General features: G+C 40.0%; 1 protein-coding gene across 3 annotated transcripts in view; it reads right to left on the bottom strand.

Annotated features, from left to right (window-relative positions):
* unc13bb (unc-13 homolog Bb (C. elegans)) overlaps positions 1-24,885 on the bottom strand; it is a 79,693-nt gene that overhangs the window by 7,376 nt on the left and 47,432 nt on the right. For 2 of the 3 annotated variants that reach the window (XM_074689999.1, XM_074690001.1), the window contains exons 11-30: positions 17,934-17,980; positions 17,659-17,737; positions 16,779-16,853; positions 13,901-14,120; positions 13,570-13,797; positions 13,336-13,477; positions 13,052-13,221; positions 11,257-11,372; positions 9,426-9,589; positions 9,149-9,299; positions 8,996-9,064; positions 8,823-8,912; positions 8,573-8,710; positions 7,688-7,818; positions 7,452-7,537; positions 6,690-6,816; positions 5,506-5,602; positions 5,191-5,334; positions 4,923-5,000; positions 4,710-4,787 (exon numbers count right to left, since the gene is read on the bottom strand). In XM_074689999.1, the coding sequence (XP_074546100.1) occupies positions 4,710-4,787; positions 4,923-5,000; positions 5,191-5,334; positions 5,506-5,602; positions 6,690-6,816; positions 7,452-7,537; positions 7,688-7,818; positions 8,573-8,710; positions 8,823-8,912; positions 8,996-9,064; positions 9,149-9,299; positions 9,426-9,589; positions 11,257-11,372; positions 13,052-13,221; positions 13,336-13,477; positions 13,570-13,797; positions 13,901-14,120; positions 16,779-16,853; positions 17,659-17,737; positions 17,934-17,980 (2,430 nt within the window). The remainder of the gene's footprint in view (positions 1-4,709; positions 4,788-4,922; positions 5,001-5,190; positions 5,335-5,505; positions 5,603-6,689; positions 6,817-7,451; positions 7,538-7,687; positions 7,819-8,572; positions 8,711-8,822; positions 8,913-8,995; positions 9,065-9,148; positions 9,300-9,425; positions 9,590-11,256; positions 11,373-13,051; positions 13,222-13,335; positions 13,478-13,569; positions 13,798-13,900; positions 14,121-16,778; positions 16,854-17,658; positions 17,738-17,933; positions 17,981-24,885) is intronic. The other variant, XM_074690000.1, reaches the window with a different exon arrangement.

The raw sequence follows: 24,885 nt of genomic DNA, 5'->3' as shown, positions 1-24,885 counted from the left end.
CTCCAACAAACCTGGGACCCTGGAAATGTGAGTATTTTAAATGCTGTGTGCTGTGGAGCAGATGGAAGAGCTTTTCCTCAGTGTCCCCACTGTCTCTGTGTTAGCTTCAGGATGCTAACTTTAGCTGCAGTTAGCCTGTTGTTTTAGCCTGTAATGTTAAGGTAAACGAGCTTCTCTGTTTTCTAAACATTGTGCACTCGGAGCTCGTGGCGCCGCTCTCAGTGACGTGGAAGAGCGGGGCGGTATCAGCGATGGCTCATTTACATATGAAGGCCACGAGAATATAAATAAAAACCAGAGACCAAAAGCAAAGAAAATTCAGCACAAACAGCTGAGGAAACCCACCTTCTTATCCGCTGTCTCCAACTTTCAAAGCGAGCAAAGTGAAAGAGAAAGTTTAAACACTGCAGGATGTTTTTTATATGAAGCACAGGGTGAAGGAACCAATAGGACGGGGAGAAGAGCCAAGGCACCAGAGGGGTACCAGAGGGGAGGGGAGCTATGAGTGGATGGATCTCAGTCTGGGAGGATCTGGGCGGGTTTGTTTGTCGTGACTTTTTGTGAGGGGGATGGGAACGCTGGTTTGAGTTACTACAGCTAAACTCACCTTCTTGTCTTCCAGTGGATTTTCAGTCTGTGGCAGCACAGAGGGGTGGAGGTTAGCAAAGAGTGACTACTTTAAACTTTTACGGACGTTACTCTTTTGGAATTTGAATTTTTATTGATGATACATTCAGGAAAGGGTGGATAAATGACCATTTTATGAACTGATTTTGCTATAAAACGTACCTTTTCTACAGGGGCAGCCGTCTGCGAGGAAACGTTTTAGTTTTTTAAGGAGAAAAAAAACATAAAAAAACAACTCCAAGTGTGAACATGTCTGACAGCAGGATTTAAAGTGATTTGATTTTGAAGTTTTCTGTAACAAAATGCTGAACGTATTAAAGTGACACCCACCTTTTCTTTACCAGCCTATGGCGAACAAAAAAAAGAGTTTCAAAGAAAACAGAAATTAAAAGAAATGTATGACAAACAAGCTTTGTTTGAAAAGGGACAGTCCATTAAAAATGGAGATTTTGAGAACAGCGTGGAGACCGACACAGATGGAGATAAAGAAACGTCACAGGAGAACATCAGGGATGTTGTCTTGGTTTCGCAGGGAGTAATGAGAAAATGAGAAAAGGGAGCACCAGGATAAGTTGGACTGATGTGATAAAAAAAATCAGACTCCAACAAACCTCAACCTCACTTTCCAACCCTTCCTCCCCTACTACCTCCTCCTCTTCCTCACTCTCATCAAACTAGGATTGAAAAGACAGCAAAAATAAATCAATCTAAAAATATTTTTTAAGTTTAATTTCAGAAACTCTTTTATATTAAAAAAGAGTGATTAGTAAACAATATGCACCCATGTCATCAGTGAACATGGCTGCATATGCACTGAACTTGCCTGCCATGCTAGCATTCTATTGTTGAGCTAGAAAAGAGAGGGGAAAGATGATTAAAACATCATCAATATAAAAAAAATAAAATAAAATAAAATAAAAAAAACTTAAAAATAACTGGTAAAATGTTAGGATGTAAAAAGAAGCAGCCATGACTTTAGTTAGCGCCATCAACAAATATAACAACAGAACCGCTGACAGCTAACGCCTGTGCTAACTGTTTCTTGTGCTAGCTTATGATAAAACATTAATTTTTTTTTTCTCACTGGTTACCCTGAAAAAAAAACATCTTGAGGAACTTTTGATGTTTTGCCAGACAAACAACAAATAAGCTTTTAGCATTTCAGTAAGTTTTCTGCCATGCTAGCTCTGGATTCAAGTAGACAGAAAGAAGTAGAGCTGTCATTAAAATTTTTCCTTAAGGTTGTTATTTCTTTTTTTGGTTAAGCAAAGCAGGAGACTGCACTGCAAAAAACTGAAACCCTTTGAAGTGTTTGGCTGTTTTGAATGTGGCTCATATAGAGTATAATGAGACAATTCTAACTTAATATAAGAAATAAGACACTTGATGAGATTTCAGTTTTCCGTAAAGAAAAGGATAAAGAAATATAGCTGCAAGTGGCAGATTTTTATGAAACAGCCAAAATGTTCAACTTTGGCGGTTGTTTGTGGCTGCGCCCATTGACGTACCAAAAATCCATTTGTAAGTTTTCATTGTCAATGCGTGTAGTATGCACAAGCCAAGTTTAAACTTGATCAGATGAAAAACCTGACAACTGTTCAATGTAATACGTAGGCTAGAAATCGTCAAAATCAGATGTTTACACTGAAATTGTGAACTTCCTGTTCAGAATTGACTATGGTCATAATAGACTTTTTTGTAGGTCTAGATGTCATTGTTATGCCCACAAAATTTCAGGCATGTAGCTCAAAGTAGCCAGAGGATCTGAAATTTTGAGCCCCGTGGTGGCGCTATGGAGCATTAATGATAGCGTAACTAGTGACAGAAATGCACTCAGGCTGTAACACTGAACTTGTGTGTGCATTTTGGTTCTGATCCAACATTGTACAAAAGAGCTATTAAGATTTTCATGAAGAGGCAAAATGGTCAACTTTGGTGGTCATTTGTGGCCACGCCCACTAGTATTCTATAAATCCTTTGAAAACTTTTCTTCTTTAATGTGTCTAGTTTACACAAGCCGAGTTTGGAGTTAATCTGAGAAAAAACCTTGGACTAGTTCTTTAAATATGTACCTATGGACGTAAGTTTTGCCCATTTTGGGTCATTGCCATTAGGGGGCGCTGTACTTTCAGGGGGAAAATAATGACATGGCTGCATCCAGGGCGCAACACTGAACATGTTTGTCTGTTTTTGTGCAGATTGGACATAGTTGACAAAATGCCAAACTTTGAGCCCTTGCTTTGGCCGCGCCCATTTATATTCTATAGATCCTTTAATAAATTTTCATCTTCAACATGTATAGTTTACACACGCAATGTTTGGAGTTAATCTGAGAAAAAACCTAGGATGAGTTTATTCAAAAATGTAGCCCAGAAATCGTCAAAATCCAACGTTTAGGTCCAAATAGCGAAGTTCGTGTTTGGAAATCATGATGGCTGTAAGAGGCTTTTTTGTAGGGCTAGGCGTGTTGGTTATACGCACCAAATTTCAGGGCTGTAGCTCAAAGTAGCCCCAGGGGCTGCAGTTTTTAGCCCCTAGGGGGCGCTATGTAGCATTCATTTTTGGGCCAGCAGTGGAATCATTCATTTTCTATCAGGATTGAATTTTGGGGCTAGGTGCGTTTGCGTTTTTTTCCAAGCAAAAGGCACGCACTTTGGAGCTAAAGGCACACAATTATCACAATGGTTTAAATAGGGATCTTGCCAAACCGTTGGTTGGCGGGCTCAGGCCATAAAAATTTTCAGTCAAATTTTTGAAGACATACTGAACACAATGAAAACTACAGCTAAGAACAGGATCATCTACCATCTACCAAACAGAGCTCATGCTCCTTTATCTTCAGGAACAACCACGCTATGGAAACCTACCTCTTCCTCTCCTGCCTCCTCCTCCTCCTCCTCCACTTCCTCCTCCACCTCCTCGTCTCGTTCATATTGCTTCAGTTACAAATAAACACACTGATTGAGATTTCAGCTCCAGAGTCAAACTGCTGCTATTCATCCATCAACTGAGCTCTACTTGGAGTTAAGGGGGGACACAGCTGAGCAGGTCCTAACACTACTCAACCAGGTCTGAGTCTCAACAGGTTTAAGCCTCTCAGGAAGCAGGGAGTCTAAACTGGAGACTCTTAAAGAACCTAACGGGAACAACCAATAACATCAAAGGCTTTAAAGACTTGTCCTATAGTTCTGCTGAATCTAGATCTATGATTTCCCATCTACTTCAGGACCAACCACAGGGGTACGTACCAACGCTTCCTGTATCGCAACCTGATACAGAAGAGAGACAATATGACTGCTGTAAAAAGCAGTGGTTTTCAAAGTGGGGGCCAAAAGGGGCCCCAGAAAATTAGACAGAAGGGAAAAATAGGATTATAATCATTATATTATTACATATTATACAATTATTAATAATACTTATTATAATATTAGTTTGATTATTTAACTAATCAATTAATTATTTTTTATTTTAATTTTTTAATTTTAATTTATTCAATTTTCTATTTATCTTTCGAAGAGACTGAGTTGGTAAATCTGTTTTTTTATTATTTCTTCCTCAAACATTATATCATTATTATTATTATTATAATTATTTATATTATTCATAATAATATTTATTTATTTTTCCAATTATTTATTTAATTTATTAGTTAATTAATTATTGTTTTATTTTTGTTTCATTTAATCCATTTTTGTTTTATTTTTTAAAGTTTTTAGAGACAATGAGTTGATAAATCTGTTATTATTTCTTTCATTATTTATTTCTTCCTCATACACTATTATTATTATTATTATTATTATTAATAATAATAATAATAATAATGATAATAATAATAATACAAAAAATAACAATTATTATTATTTTTTAAGTATTAAATTAATCAACTAATTAATTCTCATTTAACTTTTTTCGTTCAATTTAATCCATTTTTATTTTATTTTGTAATTTTTTTTTTTAGAGACAATGAGTTGATATATCTGTGTTATTATTATTTTTTCCCCAAACAAAAAAAACTCAACTGCAGTATCCTGACTTGAAAGTTAATAAAGTCTTAAAAAAAGATGCTCCATCATCAAACTTACCTGCTTAGCACCCATTGACTCAAACATTTTCTCCAGCTGGATCCTCAACTGCTGCACGTTATTCAGCAGGACACATGGCTGCAACGGGAAAACAGAAGATTAAGAAAAGAGGAATTCACAACTGTAAATATGCCTGGATCTGTATCCTGTAAAATGAACACTTAATACATTTCACAGTTAGGAAACAACAAATCCTCAAGATGTTGAACTTACGATCTTCTCCTTGTCGATGTAGGAAGGGAAACTTTTGGTCAGAATGGCACTGTACTCAAGAAGAACTTTGGCAATCGTCTGGGAAGATAGAAATAAATAAACAAAGTCTGGATTTGATTTATAAAACTAAAATAATCATTTTTATAAAAACTGATGTGTCTGTAGAGCAGACCACATGTGAACATTTCTGAGTGTCTGTTTTTCAGGGTTTCTCGGGCTTGTTTTAAAGTCGAGGGCTGGCTTTTAGCGCGTCATCCCGTGGTCTGACCTTGGAGAAGCGGCGGCTGTACTGGGCCAACACATTGGGATCAGGACATTCCAGTTTCCTGATGATCTCAAAGCTCTGGTTGAGCTGCGTGAAGATGTCCACCACAGAGCAGGAGAACAGAGCGTGCTCAGACGTCTGCTGGAACTGAGGTGGTGGAAAAAAAAGACGCTTTTATTTATGATACGTTTCATTTTCATGCTTTACACGGGTCAAAAAGTCTGAATATGCAGAGAGTAACATGATTTATCTCTTTGGTCCAAACATCCTTCATGGCAGATTTAATATCATGCTCAAAGTAAAGTGTCATTTTCTTACTCCGTCTTTTTTGTCTCTCTCCAGGGCTCCGTGCATAAACTCCATCGATACGTCTTCGTTTTCCTCCAACCACTGCAGCACAAACTGTAGGAACCACCTACAAGGGAAAATGAAGTCAAACAAAAGACAATTCAGAAAAGTTTCACTGTCGTAAAAATTTCCAGTCAGTTCAATCAGCTGACCGGAAAATAAAATAAAAAGAAAAGTCTCTTTTTTTTTTTTTTTGCCTTTGCCTATGAAAGCCCTTTTCCACCAGTAAAAAAAAAAATAATAATGAAAAAAAATATATATATTTTTAGGAAATTAAAAGTCAATGTTATAAGATAAAAAAGTCAAAATTATAAAATCTAAAAGCCATAAATATGAGATAAAAGTCAATTATGTGATAAAATAATGCAATTAAAAAAATAAAAAAATAAAAACGTCATTATTTTAGTAGTAAAAGTCATAGTTATGACATTAAAAATCCATTATTTTGAGATATTAAGTCAAAATTACAATAAAAAGTAATAATTCTAAAATGTAAAAGTCAGGATTAAAAGGTAAAAAGGTAATTATGAGATAAAAAGTCAAAATCATAAGATTAAAAATGTATAATTTTGAGATATGAAGTCAAAATTGTATCAAAAGTCAATATTAAAATATAAAAAGTCAAAAGTATAAGATTAAAAAGAAATAGTTTTAATAAAAAAGTTTTAATTATAAAATCAAAAAGTCACAATCATATTACAAAAAGTCAATTATGAGAAAAAATGTTGAAATTTTAAAATGAAAAGGTCATGATTTTAAGATTAAAAATCATTGTTATCAGACTAAAAAGTCAGAATTATAAAATAGAGTCATTATATGAGGTACAAAGTCAATTATGAGAAAAAATGCCAGAATTTCAAATTAAAAGGCCATAATTTTGAGATATAAAGTCAAAATTACAATATTAAAGGTCAACATTATAATATCAAAAGTCAAAATTATAATTTAAAAAGTCAAAATTATATATAATCACAATCATATTAAACAGCAGCTAGAGGAAACTTCGAAGTTGAGTTACTGCTTTGTTTTCCTTTTTATTATCTCATAGTTCTGACTTTATATCTGATATTTTTTTAATTCCTTCATCAAGCTTATTTTTTTAACTGGCAGAATTGGGCTTCCGTACTTGTCAGTGAGTGAATCAAACCACTTACGATGGGTAATCTGGAACAACTCCCTCAAAGTTGGGCAGCTCCTTGACGTACTCGTTGTAGAGCCACTTTATCTTGAAGTGCATGTTCATGTAGTCTGTGCTCTTACACAGTCTATGCTTCTCGTGCTCTGCAAACACAAAGACAACGAACAACAAACTGTGAGCGCTGGAAAAAGTAGGTTCCAGAAAAACAAACTCATACAGTCATATTTGATGAGTCTCATATGATTTGGTTTTATCATCAGAGTCCAAACCCTCTTTGGTTCTGGGGTTGTCATTAAAAGCTCAGATCTAACCACAGCAGAGCTTTAAAGTGACCCACTAAAACGTCCTATTCTGAAATTTAATCAGTAAAAAACACTCGTCATTGTGCTGAGTTACATCCCTGTGGACTGACTCCGTCTCTGCTCACGACTCATCTTTTCAAACAAGCGCAGACTGAGAGTGAAGGATCAGGGTTTCTGTGCTGGAGGGTCTGAAACTGCAGAAGTCACTGATGGGGACTCATCTCGAGGAGAGGGGTTTGGATAAAGACCAGCTGCCTCTGGGGCGGGGGGGGGGTCTACTGTAAAGCCCACTCCTCCAGTGAAGATTCACAGAGAGGCTCATGGGAAACTTAAGCAGCTTCCACACTCGGCACAGTTATTATTCCTCTCTTTCACACTTCCATGCCAATGAACAGTTCCTACCCTGTAATTTAATTTCTGCTCGTACTGTTTCAGATTTCCAGCTAACACTGCAGTGGTTATATGAAGTGACTTACCTTCCATAGCATACTTCATGTCTTGAGCAAACAGAGTCCACATCACCTCTGCAGACACCTTTCCCACATTCAGCTCCTGAGGAAATCTGAAAGAAAGCAAACGATTTAAAAAAATGACAACAAAAATAATTTTCCTGTTACGTAGCATAAACAACCATCCATATCAAGCTTTATAGATTATAGATGGAGCTGAGAAAAAGAGGAACAGATAAAGGAGTAGTACGTTGTTTACTTACTGGTTGAGCACAGGCGTATAAGAGTTTCTGTCCTCTTCAATGATGGAGACGATCAGCATGATAAGTTTGGGCCAGAAGTCCAAGTTCTTGATGCTCGGACCCTGTTCCTCCAGTGACAGCTCCTCCTTGTTCTGGATCAGAACAAAGCACAGTTTCTACAACTGACCGTCCAGAAGTTAACACTCAATTTACAGTTGATGTCATTAAATGTGCGCACACTTTGGCAACAGGCCTGAGGCTCTGGTTACTCATGCAGCTCTTCATTTAAAGTTGTTGCAAATTTCTAAAATTTTAAAATTTTTGAAAATTTCTGCATATTTTTAACATTTCATTTTCTTTTTTTAAATTTTTTATCTTTCATAATTTTTTTTTTTTCGCACATGTTTTTTGGATAACTTTTTTTTAAATTTTTTTAATTTTACATATTTTTTAAATTTCAAAATTATTTAAAACTTTTGCATATTTTTAACATTTCAATTTTTTTAATTTTTACAAATTTTTGCACATTTAAATTATTTTAAATTTTGCAAGTTTTTTGAATTTCAAAATGATTAAAAACTGCATATTTTCAACATTTCATTTTTTTTTATTTATATAAAATTTTGCGAATTTTTTGTTGATTTTTACACATTTTTGCGTTTTGTTAAATTTCAGTTTTTCTGAAAATTTTGCTAATTTTTTTAAATTTCTAAATTGTTTAAACTGCATAATTTCAACATTTAATTTTTTTGTTTATTTTAACAAAATTTTGCACATTTTTTGTTGATTTTTACAATTTTTTCTTTTTTTAAATTTCATTTTGTTTCTGAAGATTTTACAAATTTTATTTATATCAAAATTGTTTTAAACTGCATATTTGTTACATTTCAACTTGTTGTCACTCACCGTGTCGACGGGCTGGTACTGCCGGCTGTAGAGCTCCTGGCAGTTGTTGAAAATGTAGTCGTACGTCGAGTTGAGGCAGGCTTTCACACAGTCCCTCACCACCTGGCTGGCTCTGGGAGGGGACTGCAACTCCTGAACCTGAACACCAGATGGAAACAAGTCGATGTTTAAACTCAAACTATCCCAGCTCTTCGACTGTTGATAAAATAATTAAACACAAAGAAACACGACGAAACGCAGAGTCAGCTACCTTCATCCTGAAGAAGGTGATGCTCGTCAGAAGATCCACCGTGGATTTTAAATCCTGCAGACGCTCCTTGCTGCTGGCGGGAAAATGGTTCTGCAGGTGAAAAAGGTGATCAGTCAGTAACAGCAGCATGGAGGGATGATGACACTCACATCATCTCCTGTTAAAAGTCTCACCCTGTACGTGGAGAGGTCGATGCGCAGAGAGTTGTGAAGCTGATCTAAGAGCTTGACGAAGCGTTCTTTCTGCAGACGGATCAGGAAACAAAAAGAAACTCAATCAGTCTGTCCGTCAGTTTTTGATTTTATACCAAGAAGAAAAATACAAACCCCAAAATTAGAGGCAGCGAAGCGGTCGGAGGCGGACACGTTGGTGGAGGCGGTGGTGTGGGCGTAGTAGGCATTGATGTTGGCCAGCAGGGTGCTCATCACTGCGGGAACCCCAGGACACATGTACTTGGACGACAGACAGGCGAAGTGCCTGGAAAGGAAAGTAAAGCGCAAAAAGCTGAAGGAAGACCTCAACTTTCCCTTTTTCTGACTTTGAACAAACAAGGACAACTTTTCATCCACCAATCAGCCGGCTACAGCTGCAGGTAATACGTACGTCATGGCTTGGTAGATGGACTCAATCCCGTAGCGCATGGCGAACTCGTCCACAATTTCCTGAGCTACATCCTCGTAGTAAACCTTCCACGCGTCGTCTCCACGAGCTTCAGGGATTTTGACCACGCCTTGGCCAAGCATGTCAGTGGAGTGATGGAAAAGGTTCTTCAGCAGACAAAGAAGAGAAGAGACTGTAAGTGGCGCTGTGGAGTTCAACTGTCAGGGTTAGGTCTAATTTGACAGAGTCCTGTAAACATTAACCCTGTTTCCACCAAGCTGGATGCCAACAGCCGCTTCAGCTGTGTTTTAAGGTCCACTGCAGGAAAAGTTGTGTAGACCCTGATCAGAGGGTTTCTGGTTCTGCTTCAGAGCCGGTTCTAAACAGTGGCTCACTGCAGCGTATTAAACCGGATGTAAGGGATATTATTTAACGTTTTTTTCTTTTTTGTATGTATTGGTTTTCATTTATGTCAAATTTTCCTGCTTTTGACTGTTTATGGTTTTTGGTTACGGTAAGCAACCCTTCCACGTGAATGGCGGAGGCTTGGGTCCTCGTCTTCATCCGTCCAGGAACAGAGTATACCCCTATTAGTGGATTTATCCCAGAGGATCTGTACAGGAGGGTTTCAGGAAGGTTCAGCCAGTGTTGGAGAGACCTGAGGAGGCTTTTGCCAGACAAGTGGATCTACTGTTTTGTTTATTACCTTTGTTTTTCTTTTAAATCGATCTTATTCTTGTACCTGTGTGCTGTTCAATCCCTTGGTGTTACCTGCTGCTGGAATCTAAATTTTCTTAGGACACCTTCCAAAGAGATTAATAAAGATCTATCCATCTATCTATCTATCTATCTATCTATCTATCTATCTATCTATCTATCTATCTATCTATCTATCTATCTATCTATCTATCTATCTATCTTTCTATCTATCTATCTATCTGTCTATCTATCTATCTATCTATCTATCTATCTATCTATCTATCTATCTATCTATCTATCTGTCTATCTATCTATCTATCTATCTATCTATGTATCTATCGATCTATCTATCTATCTATCTATCTATCTATCTATCTATCTATCTATCTATCTATCTATCTATCTATCCATCTATCTATCTATCTATCTATCTACCTCTGGTCGTCGTGGCTGTGTCGGCCGTGGCCTCCTTTGTTGCTCCATTTTTTTCTTTCTTTCAGATTTAACTAACAAGGAACTAAAAAGGACTCATTTCATTTAGTGGATCAACTTTTGCGTTGGTTTCTGGGACTATCAGACTCTTTCTTTCAGGTTTGTGACCTGAGAGTTTTCTCTTTATTCATTATGTCGCAGCAGGAGTGGTATTGTCATACGGGTTGGGTTGGGATTTTTGTTTTTGTGTTTTTAAAATAAATCTTCATTAACTCCTGAGCTGAAGGGACTCTTTTTAGTTTCCTAAAAATCATTTCCTGTTAGCCAACCACTCCAAAGGTAGATTATTGGGTCCCAGAAGTCGATGTTTACCTCTGTTAGACAGTCAGCTACGTCTAATTGCTGACACCAAGAACTTGTTGCCTTACCAGGTGAAGTGGCGTTTCAGTTATGTCTTTGTTAACTTGAATTTTTACAACCTAAAAGTGTGACACCAAAGCAGCCGACAAAGTGTACTGCTGTCACACAGGAAGTGATGATTCTTTCCACCAATCAACAGACGGCTCGTCTCTTTTATTCGGGGATCTGTTCCTGGACTAGTCAGAGGAAACACTAAATTGTGTACCGTACCGAGATGAACCAAACTGGAGCGCTTGGTGGAAACAGGTCTATTGAGTGTTACTGCACTGACGGTATCTCATACCTCGTGCAGACAGGTGTACTGCACATGATACGCAGCCACCTTCTCCTCTCCTTTGATCTCCACGTTGATCTGGAGACGAATGGCGCCCGACACGGCCGACTTGTCCGTCCTCTTTTCTGTGATCAGAAACAAACACTCTTCATTCATAACTCATATTCAGCTCAGCGACATGAAGGCACCCTGAATTATACACAACGCTAACCACAGGCTATCACCAAGCACGTCGACCACAGGAGGTGCTGCGTGAACGCTGTGAAGCATCAGGAGCTGATGGGGAGGAAGACAATGGCAGAGGGCTGTACGGCTCTGCGTTTGATCACAGAGGGGACTGAGGAAGCTTCTGGAGGGTGGAGCTCCTGACAACACTTCCTGTTATTTGTGCTGACAGACTGATCATTAGGAGTCATTTGTACATGGGGCAGGAACAGTGGATTTCCGACTGGAGCGCTGCTGTTTGATAATCACACATCAGGAAGACAAAGGGGACGAGGAGGAGAGGAGGGGCACGCCAAAGCTCGACAAGACAGAGAAAAAGACCGTTTCAAAATGAAAGAGGCACATTACACGACTGACTCTGCTTCAGATTCAAACCAAGGGGTCGTTGGGGTAGGTTAGAAGTCTACAACCTTTACTTTCATAGGGGGATTTTTCCTCAGCTCACCTGGATTAAAGTCAGTCAGGAGCCACAAAATCTACTTTATCTTCACAATAAAGACGATTAAGTGTTAACATTTCTACACAAGATTAAAATCTATTAATAATCATTTAATCACATAGTATTTTTGGATTTATAAAATATTACATGCGATGTCATCATTTTTTTATCTTCAATAAATTTGCAAAAAATTCAAATTTTGTATTTGCTGCTGTTCTTTTTTGGATTAATAATTATTCACTGGTTGTTGAGCTTGTGTTGTTTGACTTTTTGTTTGGCTCTGGTATAAATGTTGTACAGTAAGAAGGTTTGGCACATATAAGCTAAGTAGCTTCAGCCTAAAACTTTTCGATCAACATGGTTTTCAGTGGTGTCGTTTTTGGTTGGTTTACTTTTAAATATAATCGAAATAAACTAATAAACTAAACTAAAAATTAAAAAATAAAATTGAAATAAAAAAAAATTTGCAAAAATATTTAAAAAAAATTAAATGTAAAAAAATTGCAAAAATAAAAAAATGTTAAAAAAAATGCAAAAAAAATAAATAAATAAAATGCAAAAAATGAAAAAGTAAAAAAAAAAGAAACTTCAAAAATTTGCAAAAACTTATAAAAATAATATATTATAATATAATAATATATAATATAAATAATATATTGATAATATCACTTAACTCATCAATTTTTGTTTGCTAATGTTTTGCCACATACTAAGCAAGTGGACCTACGTTAATGTCAACTAGGGATGGGCACTGAATTAGGTACTTTTAAAGGTACCGACCGAATTCTGTCAAAAGTACCGGGTACCGATTCATGTAAAAATCAATAGGTACCAAGTTTAGGTACATAAATGCATCTTTGTGACTGTGAGGGAAGAGTAGGAGATTTTCCATGCCACAGCATTGCAAGGTTTTATATTGAGAAATAAATGTGTTAAATTGAAAAAAATACATATTTCATTATTTTAAAAAAAACATTTATTTTTAACCACAGAAACACAACAAAGTACCAAAAAATCGGTACTGTTGAGTGCCCATACCAATGTAGCAACAGGCAATCAAATATAAGAGATTATATTACTGATCCAACAGGAAATAGCCAAAGTTAGTCGTCATCAGAAAGACAGACGAAACATACTGACCCAGGTTGTACCAGACATCCATCTCTCCGCTCAGCGTCCTGACTTCGATTATGCTTTGGCCCAGGAAATCATCCGACTCCCTCTTCAGACGCTGCTTCACCCTCGACTTGATGTCGTCGTCCTCGTCCCACACGCGCACCTTGATTCTGTCCGAGGAATTGTGGCACTCGCTGTCAGGAAACAGGAAAACAGATGGAAAAACTTAAAAGCTGAGTATTAAAACAACTACCAACCAGGCTGGTACATGGACAGTGCCCATTACGATGAGAAACTGTGCAACTTACAAATGATACTTCTCCTCCCAGACCGGGTTGAGGTTGCCGTAAATGGTTTTAGTTCTCTTCTTGGTTTTTCCCACTTGTACGGTCACATAGGGGTCACTGGATCCGGTCTTGTCCTTAGCCTGAAGTCCTTGTGCACAAACCACTGTCAAAGAGAAACAATCACACCTGATGAGACAACAATAAAAAGCTGTGCTGGAATCGACAGACGTCATCAGGTGTGTGTCAGGGGGAAACCTGTGATGGTGATCTTGGCCGACCATTTGGAGGTGCCGTCCAGCACGCTCTGCTTGATGGTCTTCATCTGCTGCGCGTGAATGGCTTTGCTAATGATGAACACTTCCCTGATGAGCTCGAAGATTTCTGGTTTGTTTCTCTCTCTGATCTTCATCCTGTCTTTCATCGCCATGATGATGTTCTGAGTCCGGTCTTCAGCTCCATGTTTTGAACTTTTCTCAGCAGCACCTTCACATTTAACGAAGCAGTGTCAGATTAATGATAAAATAATAAAACGTCTCCTTTAACATGAGATGAGATGAAGTTATTCATGTTCAGTTCATGAACTTACGCTGCAGGCAGTCTGCATTCAGCAGCTCTTGGCACTTTTCATGGCATTTCACTCCACACTCAGAGCAGCGCATGCCTTGGCGAGCGATCCCCCACAGCAGCCCCTCACACTCGTAGCAGTACGTAGGGGTGGTGGCGGTCCAAACCTCAAAGTTATGGGGTGTTGTGCAGGATATGGGGTAGATGAGAGCTTGAAGGGTCTTCTTATACACATGGGTTTTCTAAATGAAGAAAATTTTTAGTTGTTTACAGCCCTTGATTGGATTAAAGAGAACACCACACACAAGATACCAAATTGGGATGTCCTGATCTGATCGGGTGATCGGAAACCGGGGTTTACTGCTTTGCACACTCTTGGTATTCTCTCAATTGGCTTCAAGAGGTAGTTGCCTGAAATAGTTTTCACTTCACAGGTGTGCCTTATCAGGGTGAATTAGAGGAATTTCTTGCTTTGAGACCACTAGTTGTGTTGTGCAGAAGTCAGGTTAAAACACAGCCGACAGATCTATTGGACAACTGTTAAAATTCAAATTATGGCAAAAACTGATCAGCTAACTTAAGAAAAATGACTTTACTTTAAGAAATGAAGGTCAGTCAGTCCGTAAAATTGCAAAAACCTTGAATGTGTCCCCAAGTGGGGTCACAAAAACCATCAAGCGCTACAAGGAAAATGGCACACATGAAGACCGACCCAGGAAAGGCAGACCAAGACGAGTTCATCCAAGTCTCCAGCCTCAGATTTCACAAGTTAACAGCAGCTCAGACCAGAGACCAGATCTAGCAGCAGACCCATTTCTCTGCGTGTATCAGGCCTTCATGGTCAAATAGCTGCTAGGACACCACTGCTAAGGAGAGGCAACAAGCAGGAGAGGTTGGTTTGGGCCAAGAAACACAAGGACTGGATACTAGACCAGTGGAAATCTGTGCTTTGGTCTGATGAGTCCAAATTTGAGATCTTTGGTTCCAACCACTGTTCCAAAGGTGAACAGATGGATCCCACATGCCTGGAGCGACATGCCATCCCATCCGGTTGGCATTTAGTTGGACGATCATTTATTTTTCAACAGGACAATGACCCCAAACACACTTCCAGACTGTCCATCCATCCATCCATCTTCTTCCGCTTACCCGAGGTCGGGTCGCGGGGGCAGCAGCCTAAGCAGAGAAGCCCAGACTTCCCTCTCCCTAGCCACTTCAGCCAGCTCTTCCCGGGGGATCCCGAGGCGTTCCCAGGCCAGCCGAGAGACGTAGTCTCCCCAGCGTGTCCTGGGTCTGCCCCGGGGTCTCCTCCCGGTGGGACGTGCCCTGAACACCTCAACAGGGAGGCGTCCGGGAGGCATCCGTACCAGATGCCCGAGCCACCTCATCTGGCTCCTCTCAACGTGGAGGAGCAGCGGCTCTACTCCGAGCTCCTCCCGAATAGCCGAGCTTCTCACCCTATCTCTAAGGGAGAGCCCGGCCACCCTACGAAGGAAGCTCATTTCGGCCGCTTGTACCCGCGATCTTGTTCTTTCGGTCACTACCCAAAGCTCATGACCATAGGTGAGGGTGGGAACGAAGATCGACCGGTAAACAGAGAGCTTCGCCTTTTGGCTCAGCTCCCTCTTCACCACGACAGACCTGTGCAGAGCCCGCATTACTGCAGACGCTGCACTAATCCGCCTGTCGATCTCTCGCTCCATCCTTCCCTCACTCGCGAACAAGACCCCGAGATACTTAAACTCCTCCACTTGGGGCAGGATCTCGTCCCCGACCTGAAGAGGGCACTCCACCCTTTTCCGGCTGAGGACCATGGACTCGGATTTGGAGGTGCTGATTCTCATCCCAGCCGCTTCACACTGGGCTGCGAACCGCTCCAGAGAGAGTTGAGGTCATGGCTTGATGGAGCCAACAGGACCACATCATCTGCAAAAAGCAGTGATCCAATCCTGAGGTCACCAAACCGGACCCCCTCAACACCCTGGCTGCGCCTAGAAATTCAGTCCATAAAAGTTATGAACAGAATCGGTGACAAAGGGCAGCCCTGGCGGAGTCCAACCCTCACTGGAAACGAGTCCGACTTACTGCCAGCAATGCGGACCAAGCTCTGGCACCGGTCGTACAGGGAACGGACAGCTCGTAACAAGCAGCCCGACACCCCATACTCCCGGAGAACCCCCCACAGGACTCCCCGAGGGACACGGTCGAATGCCTTCTCCAAGTCCACAAAACACATGTGGACAGGTTGGGCAAACTCCAAACTGTACTGCAAACTACTTCCAGACTGTGCAAGGGCTATTTGACCAAGAAGGGGAGTGAAGGAGTGCTGCGGCAGAAGACCTGGCCTCCACAGTCACCAGACCTGAACCCAATCGAGACGGTTTAGGGTGAGCTGGACTGCAGGGTGAAGGCAAAGGGGCCAAGAAGTGCTTAACACCTCTGGGAACTCCTTCAAAACTGTTGGAAAACCATTTCAGGTGACTACCTCTTGAAGCCAATTGAGAGACTGCGAAGAGTGTGCAAAGCAGTAATCAGAGCAAAGGGTGGCTATTTTAAAGAAACTAGAATATAAAACACGTTTTCAGTTATTTCAGCTTTTTTTGTTAAGTACATAACTCCACGTGTTTATTGCTATCCGCTGAGCTATCCAGGCGAGATAAAAATAAACAAATAAATAAAATTATATTCTCACAATCTATTATATTTCCAAACAAATGGAGAAAATAACAGCTCAGTAATTACTACCGTTATGTGGTGGTACAGAGTCAGACCGTCTCAACTCTATAATGCGGGGAAAAATCAAATGACTCGAAAGACAAAAAAAACCTGATCTGAACATCAGATCACCTAATACCAAGATTAAAGTGTTTTTTTTTTAACTCAACATATTTTTCACTCACCAGCTCCTCATCTTTGATGGAGGACCGAGCAGCCATGGCAGATGCAATCCCTGCCTTCCTGGCTTGGACAAGAGACTGAGCAACAGGTGAGAAAGGAGAAAGTCAGAGTTCACATAAACAGAAACACAACCCACAACCAAGCACGGTCAGAATGCTTTAAGGGCTACCAAGGTGGGGGATAGAGTTATTGCAGTGTTATTTGTTGAATTATGAACAGGTGGTTGGTAAAGTCTGTGAGTAATGTGAGTTTAAAGAGATTTGTGGAACAGATAAAACTAAAAGGTGAGTTGGAGGAGTTGAGGGAGTGTTAGTACGGTGTCCCATGGCTGTGATATTATTATTCGTATAGTGTAGAACAGTAAATTAAAATATAAACCACAGGGTGTGGGAGTGGTTCAGTAACAATGTATCTGAGTGTAATATCAAGTAGGAAGAAAAGCTACCCAAGCTCAAGACGATGCATGCAATTATTCAGGGCTGTGCTAAAAGGTTGGTTATCAATCGGATCTGCATGCTTTAGACATCCGTCCTACTTGATATTTTCAACTTCAGTAGGAAAGGGAGCAGCAACTGGTTTCTACAAACTTACCATAGCCTGACCAAGGAGTGTGAATGCATTCAAGAGAGTTGTGGGAAATAGTTTTGGGTTTAAGAGAGGAGGGAGAGAAATATTAGCAGTCTGATCTCAGGATTTGTCTTCATTTGTTGATAACAATCTCATCCCAACTGCAGCTCAACGGGCAAAAAATGACTCTGACGTTTGTGATAGTCTCACAGGTAGAAAATATAAACAGTACAAACACACACAAGAAAAGACACAAAAACTGGTGCTATCAGATATGTTGTTCACACAGTGGATGAAGGAAAGGTTGGTACTGACCACATCGCTGACCAACGGGATGGGCTTCTTCTTACGGAGGTCAGGCATGCTGTCAATCCCATACAGACCAGATCCACTACTGCATAGAAATAAGGAACAGTACCAACAAAGAAAAGAAAAGAAAAATATTTTCTGCATTGAAAGATTGCACATTAACTAAAAGAAGTTGTCAAAAAGTTTTGTAGATTTCGTTAAAAGGGTTAATAAAAGTCTGACCAATCAAATTGAAATTCTCTGTTTTTTATTTTTGTTTTTTTTTTATTTGTTTGATTTACCTTGTTTTGACCCAGGCTTGTCTAACATTGGGTTCTTCATCTCCAACCTACAAGACGGTAAATAAATGAAACTGTAAATACAAAAACCTGAGCAGATGAAAAACAACACAACAACTAACCAGGTACATAACTAGCAACTAATGAGAAGACAGAAGTACAGGAAAGTTACATATGGTTGAGTTTAACCTCTTTGGTGGTTTGCAGATCATGCAAAGTGAAAAAATAAAATAAAATAAAATAAAATAAAATAAAATGAAATAAAATGAAATAAAATAAAACAAAATAAAATAAAATAAAATTAAATTAAATTAAACAAAACAAAATAAAATAAAAATAAAAATAAACAAAATCAGAGTTGAAGGTGATGATGTCTTTGAACCTTGGATAAGCTAAAAAAAAAAAAACCTGAACTCTTAGGTTATAAATATATAAAATATTTGACCATGAAGCAACATCGTTTAACAGTCAAAGGAGATTCAGAACTTCAAAATCAAAACTTGATTTTTTTAAAAATATTTACTGATTTTAGTATTTTATCTTCCAAAACTTAAAGGTAGGGTCTGCAGGAGTTTTTATTACTTCTTAGTAAACGCAACAGTCAAACTGGGTTCAGTGCCAGCAGCAGCCCACACCCACAGCCTCGAACCCCCACTACATGAACACACTCACTAGCCCAGCTACCACCTGTAGCATTGTGTTTCTCTGTGGGAGAGACTCTAGAGCTGTGCACCTCACTTAGCATGTTAGCACGAGCTAATCACAGGTATTTGACACATATCAGGCTAGCAGAAAGCTAGCTTCCATAGCTCTCACGAGTGCCCGAAAGCAAGTGAAAGTTGAGCCAAGCTTCACCCTCATTTTGGTTGTTTTTTCTTGCTCTGTGCTACATCCGCTATCGTAGCCACTCTGATTAGCTTCTTCCACTCGCTAATCAACATGTAAACCCACTTGCGCACTGGCGCTCTGTGATTGGCTGAGGTAACCACGCTTACGCTCTACCCAGAAACGTCCCAAAACAGCCCAAACATCAACATCCAGGCAGAGGAGGGGGTTCAAGGCAGACACAGACACTGACACACATGTTAACATTTAATTTGATATATCATTTTGAATAATTATCACATATCTGATTTTCTGCTTATGCTTTAAAATTCAAAGTGCCCACAAGTTATCCTGTTGACAAAGGTAAGCAATCGAGAAAAATGAACACAAAACACAATCATACCACAAACATTAGCACACAAATTATTCATGGAGCGAGCATGATACAAGTAACCTGCTTATCTTCTCGTCCAAAGTCTGAAAGAAAAAAAACAACAACAGTTATTTTCATGTTACATTTCCCTTTATTGTTACAGATACATTTGATCAGATCCAGTAAGTAAGTTTAACAACTTGACTATACCTGAGATAGAGTCGTCTTGAGATTGGGACCCCTGAGATCCCTGGGAGCCTTGGGAGCCCTGAGAACCATGAGACCCCTGGGAGCCTTGGGAAGATTTGGACAGTCTATGACGAGTTTGCCTCTTTTCCCTCAGAATGCGCCGAAAATTGGCCATACGCTCTTTGTGACTGGCATCAGTTGGCTTTTCAGGATCCCCCTCGACAAAAACATGGTTTTCCTTGATGGGACTCAATGGCGCGTCGTCTGTACTGAGCACTGGACCAGGTGGGCACTCGCCCTCGTTTGCTGGACAAGGGTCTGGTGTTGAGGGGAGGTTAGTGTGCTCACAATCTGCCAGGCGCTCTCCTTCGCCCTGTGAAACTTCATCCGAGTGGCACTTGGTTGGGGTGCAGTGGGAGTGGCCTTCGTCATGAGGTGATGCTTGGCGTGAACACGGCTGGTCCACCGGGGATGGGCAACAATCCACTTCAAGTGAAGTCTCAGTGGGAAAGTCCACCTGAGGAATACCACAAGCGGAGTGATCATCTGTGCCACTTACTTCTCCATCCGTACACTCCTGTACGTTGGCTTGTCTGACAAGAGATGGAGACGCATCTGGGATATGATCGTCTTTCACACCTTCGGGATATGATCCTTCCCACTTTTTCAGAGCCCCTTTCCAAGCAGACCTAAAGGTAACCACAGCCTTGGCAAAAGTTGTGACATCGAAAGCTACATTAGGGGTCTTGGGTGCACTTAAAGAATCTGTTTCTGTAAACTCCTGCGACAAAGAGTCTAATCCTTGTTCCCTGTTCAAGCCGTGCTCTGTCCACTCCTTCTCCAGACTGTCAGCAGACCCGAGATCGAGTGTGTCGTCAGATGATGGGCGGTCATCGCACAGTGAATGTGGCTCCAAGTAGCTGTCATCACAGTCTGTCAGCAGAACGGTGGAGCAGCTCATACTCCTGGATGGTCCACTACCGAGGTCATTCGCACAAGCATCTACAGTGTGGTAACCTGAGCTGTGTGAGTACGGGCAGTTGGTAGAACAGTCACACTCCAAGTTTCCTTCCTGAGGTACCAGTCTGGGAGACCTCCAGTCCGCCCCACTGGAAAAACTCTGAGGATAGTTGAAGTGGGGTTCGAACAGCAAGGAGAGATGCTCAGAGCTGTCGTGTGAGGAATGACCAGGTGTGCTGCTTTGCGTCTCCCCCGTGGTGCACCTGTTCCAAACGCTGAGGCAGTTATCCAGCTCGTCTTGACTGTTTGCACAAGAGTAAACATCGTCCACGCTCCACGCTCCATCTCCACTTCCACTGTGCTGCATATCACCTGAAGGCCAGGTGGCGTACTCTGTGTCACTGGTGAGAAGGCCTGCTTCATAGCTGGAGCTGAGACACGATGACAAAGAGCTGGTACTCTGGTAGCCATGATGAAGCTCCAGGCAACAGATGTCGGATTTATCACGGCCTGTAACACCCATGTTTGAAATCTGCGCTGATTGGGTAGCGACTCTACCACCGAGCCACGGCTTGTTTGATTTGTAAGAATCTTTCCCACAATCTACGAGATCCAAAACCAGACTTGTGTCTCTCCCTTGTGCTGTGATGGCATTTTTTCTACCCTGGCATCCTCCCCCGACGCAGGGATGCTGAGGAACAGGACTTGGTTGAGTTGCAGCGGAGGCACCGGAGCACAATCCACCTAAATCACTGAGTACAGCGTCAACACAACAGGATACTTCATCCACCGAGCCTTTCACAGATGTCAGGTACTCCCGTAGGTCAGAAATTTCCTCCTGGATCTTGTTGATTCCTTTCAGCTCTTTCAGGATATGTTCGACTATGTCACCTGAGCATTGCCCTGTCTCTTCATCCTCCATGTGTTTCTTTCTTCCCTCGCTCCTGATCCTGTTATTGAGCCTGGGTGTGGCGTCCTCCACAAGCCCAGTACCATCTTGGCAAGGACTACGGTTTCCCTCAGATGACATGAGGTCAGCACCTGAACTCGGAGTGTCCACTTCTGACAAATCATGAAGAGAGCAATCTTCAGTTCCAACTCTGGGTCGTTGTGATTGTTTCTCCCGCTGCTTTTTTCTCTTGGGCGAAATTGGATGCAGCTCTGGTTTGTAGGGTTCATCCTGTCCTCGGTGTTGTCCTCTGGGAAACATCCCTGAGAAGAAAAACTCTTAATCAGTTGTCCCTTTAACCAGTCAGCTTCTGTCCTTTAGGGGGTTTAAGCAATATAAGACTGAATGTCTTCCCAATGACTGCTAAGATTAAAAAATAAACAAAATCCTGCTTTACCTGCAATTTCCAATCAGGTCATTCAATAACAGTTCGACAAATGGAGTGATAGTTTGTTATGCTAGCTCAGGGGTCTGCAACCTTTACTGTTATAGGAGCCATTTAGCCTCAGCTCACCTGGATTAAAGTCATTCAGGAGCCACAAAACCTACGTTATCTTTTAGATAAAGACAAAAAAAGTCTAGAAAATTCTAAACATAGAAAAAATCTAGTGAAGAATTATCTTAACGAGAAGTTTTTTGCTTAAGTGAATTTGTACATGGGATTTCGTGGTTTTTATTTTTTGATAAATCTGCAAATATTTTTTTTAAAAATTTAAAACTTTGTAATGTCAAAACTTTAAAAAAAATTGGAAAATTCATAAAATTCCAATTAGTTGTGATTTTCAAAAAGTTTTGAAATCCAAAATTTGGCGAAATTTTCAAAACAATAAAATTTTGAAAATGTGCTAAAATTTGCAAAATAAACCCAAATTGTTAAAATTTCATAAATTTGCAAAAAAAATCAGAAATTGGAAAAAAAGGTTGAAAATTATTATTTAAAAAATGCTTCATTTTCCAACAATTTAAAAAATTTCAAAACTCGCTAACTTTTTCAAAAATGGTATTAAAATAATTTTTAAAATATTGCAGAAATTAAAAAAAGGAAAGTTTTAAATATTTACCCAATCTTCAAAAACAAAAAAAATTCGGAAATTTTTCTTATTTTACAACATGTCAAAAATGCACTTAGAAATTTCCAAAATCGAAAAGAAATCCAATTTTTAAAAAAATATGTAAATGTAAAAACTATGCAAAAAAATTGAACATTTGGACATTTTTAAAGTTTGAAAAAAATTCATGAAAATGAAATAAAATCAATTTTGATATTTTCTGATAATGCTAGCTGTTTCACATAAGCCTTGTTTCCACCAAGCCGTCCGGTTCGGACCCCCATTGCGCAATGTAATGTTGAAATGACGTATATTCAATGTAATTTTTGACCTTTAAATCAGGTCACCTGAAGGTGCAGGATGAAAGTTTTAATTTCTTCTTTTTCGGGCGTGCTATGGAGGTCAGATTACCGTTAAAAAAGGGCTACTTATGACGTCTGAATGTTTGGATCCACGTCTCACTGACGTCCAAATGCTGAATGTCATTAAAACATCCAAAAATGGCCAGATCTATATGTCAGCATCTGTATTTGTATGTCTCTCCAATGTCCGATGTCCGATGTTTGGAGGGTCAGTATGGTTTGGTATGGGTTGGATCATTTACACCTGATCCTGTTTGTGTTTCCACAGCCAACCATGCCCCCTAGTGGTATGCGGTGCGTAAGCCAGATGCTGATAGCTGTGTCAGTTACACAATAGCGTGACGTCATAGCAGTGCGACACGGTGTACCCCGCTAATAAATCCAACGAAGAAGGAAAACGCGACACAGTAAACAAAGAGCAACGATGAATACATGCAGCAATTCATCTTTTCTGTGATTAGCATGTGGCTTTTTGCGCCACCAGGAGAAATACAGCAGCCGCTGTCACACAGGAAGTGACCATTCTTTCCACCAATCAACAGTCTGCTTTGTTGTAGCTCCAGCTTTTAGGGTTGGATTGGTTTAGCCTGGCACCTTAACGGAAAGGTCCCAAAAAGTGGGACGTTACATCTCGGTTATTTGGGGATTTGTTCCAGGATGGGTCAGTGGAAACGCTGTAAAATATTTGCCGTACCGAGACGAACTGAACCACTTGATGGAAACAGAGCTCTTAAAGACTTCTCAAACATTAAACTCATAAATAACTTAGAAGTTGAACAAATCAAAACAAAACTATAGAAAAAAGAAAACCTTAAATGCCAATAGTCCCTAATTCTAACGCTGGTCTTTTTTTAGGAAGAATAATGACTGGAAGAGTGGACAGTAAATGCAGCTGCTTGGGTCTCTCATTAAGACGTCTTGAAAAAAGCAGCTCAGTAATTAGATGACGGGTCATTTGTGTTCAATCAGGCCGGATCACTCTTTCACACCCATACCAGCTGCGATGTCTGACAGATCTGACCCTTTTTAGCTCACAAATATAAGGATTACTCAGTACAACAAACACAACTTGAACCTTTTTTTTGATACAAGCTTCAGCTGGTGTTTTCATCTTGAAAATTCATTATATAGTTTCTTTAGATATCAGAGCTACCCCTCTATTAATTTTTATATTTTACAGCTTATCAACATTTCAAGGGAAAATACTGACGTTAAAAAACAAAAGTTAATTCCACCACTTAGAAATGTGGACTTTAAAGGATCATAGAAACAACTTGAAGTTATCAATTTTTCCCAGGCTGCAGTCTGTGAAAAAAGTTTTTTACTTGGTGATTTTCAGGTGACTTCTAGCGAAATTAAAAGAAGGTAAATTATGCAGAAAAAACACACAAATGATTAAAATGTGAAACTTACCTTTTAGGGTAATGGAAATATGGACAACCTGTAGATCTCATCTTCAGGGAGGAGCAGTGGCTCAAACATTAACACCTCAATGTCTCACTCTGTGGATGCAGAAACACTGAACCCTTATTTCCACAAGTGGAACAGCGAGTGTGAAGTGTTTGACCGCGCTGTAAAGCGTTTAACGTGTGGAGCCAGCCCTCATTCCCTCCCACCCTCTTTGCACGCTTTCTCTCCTCTCCTCCTGCTAATTTATTCAGTTCAAAGCTAAGCTGTGGCTGAACCGCTGCCAGCTCTCTTCTGTCACTTCAGCCAGTCACTGACGATTGGGATTTTTGCTCTTTTTATTCTTTTACAGTTGAAACGCACAAAACCACAACTCTTTTCCCTGCCCTTAATCATTTTATTAAAATGTTTAGTGATATTTAAGATGGCGGCTGCTCAAAAAGGCTGATTTCAGTCAGTTCCACTTCCTGTCCATCTTCCCTTTATTTCTGACGCAGGAAAGTACGAGTGTTGCACACATCATATCTATCCCTGCAAGACAGATTGACAGTTTTTTCAGGCCTTTAGGTCCATTTCTCCTCCCTTTACGTATGAAAATGTACCAGCGGTGATTGCTCCAAGACTGCAAGTGAAGCTCAGCTTCCCCTATAATGTCCCTATAAAAAGTGTTGATATGTTCTGCTGTGTGAACATTTCATTGACTAAATCTGAGCTAGAATTCCTTCATCTTTAGTTCAGAATCAGCTCCTATCACAGGTAACTGGCTCCACCTCCTTCTCATTCATCCCCGCAGCGTCTCAGCGCTTTAACACAGTCGGACGCTCAGCGTCTCTGGGGGTCT

This window comes from Halichoeres trimaculatus, unplaced genomic scaffold (assembly GCF_033239565.1).
Source record: "Halichoeres trimaculatus isolate MK-OKI-2021-1 unplaced genomic scaffold, fHalTri1.1 fHalTri1_scaffold_16, whole genome shotgun sequence".
Lineage (NCBI taxonomy): Eukaryota > Metazoa > Chordata > Actinopteri > Labriformes > Labridae > Halichoeres > Halichoeres trimaculatus.
The sequence above is the reverse complement of the archived record's forward strand: the minus strand, read 5'-3'. Positions and strand labels throughout refer to the sequence as shown.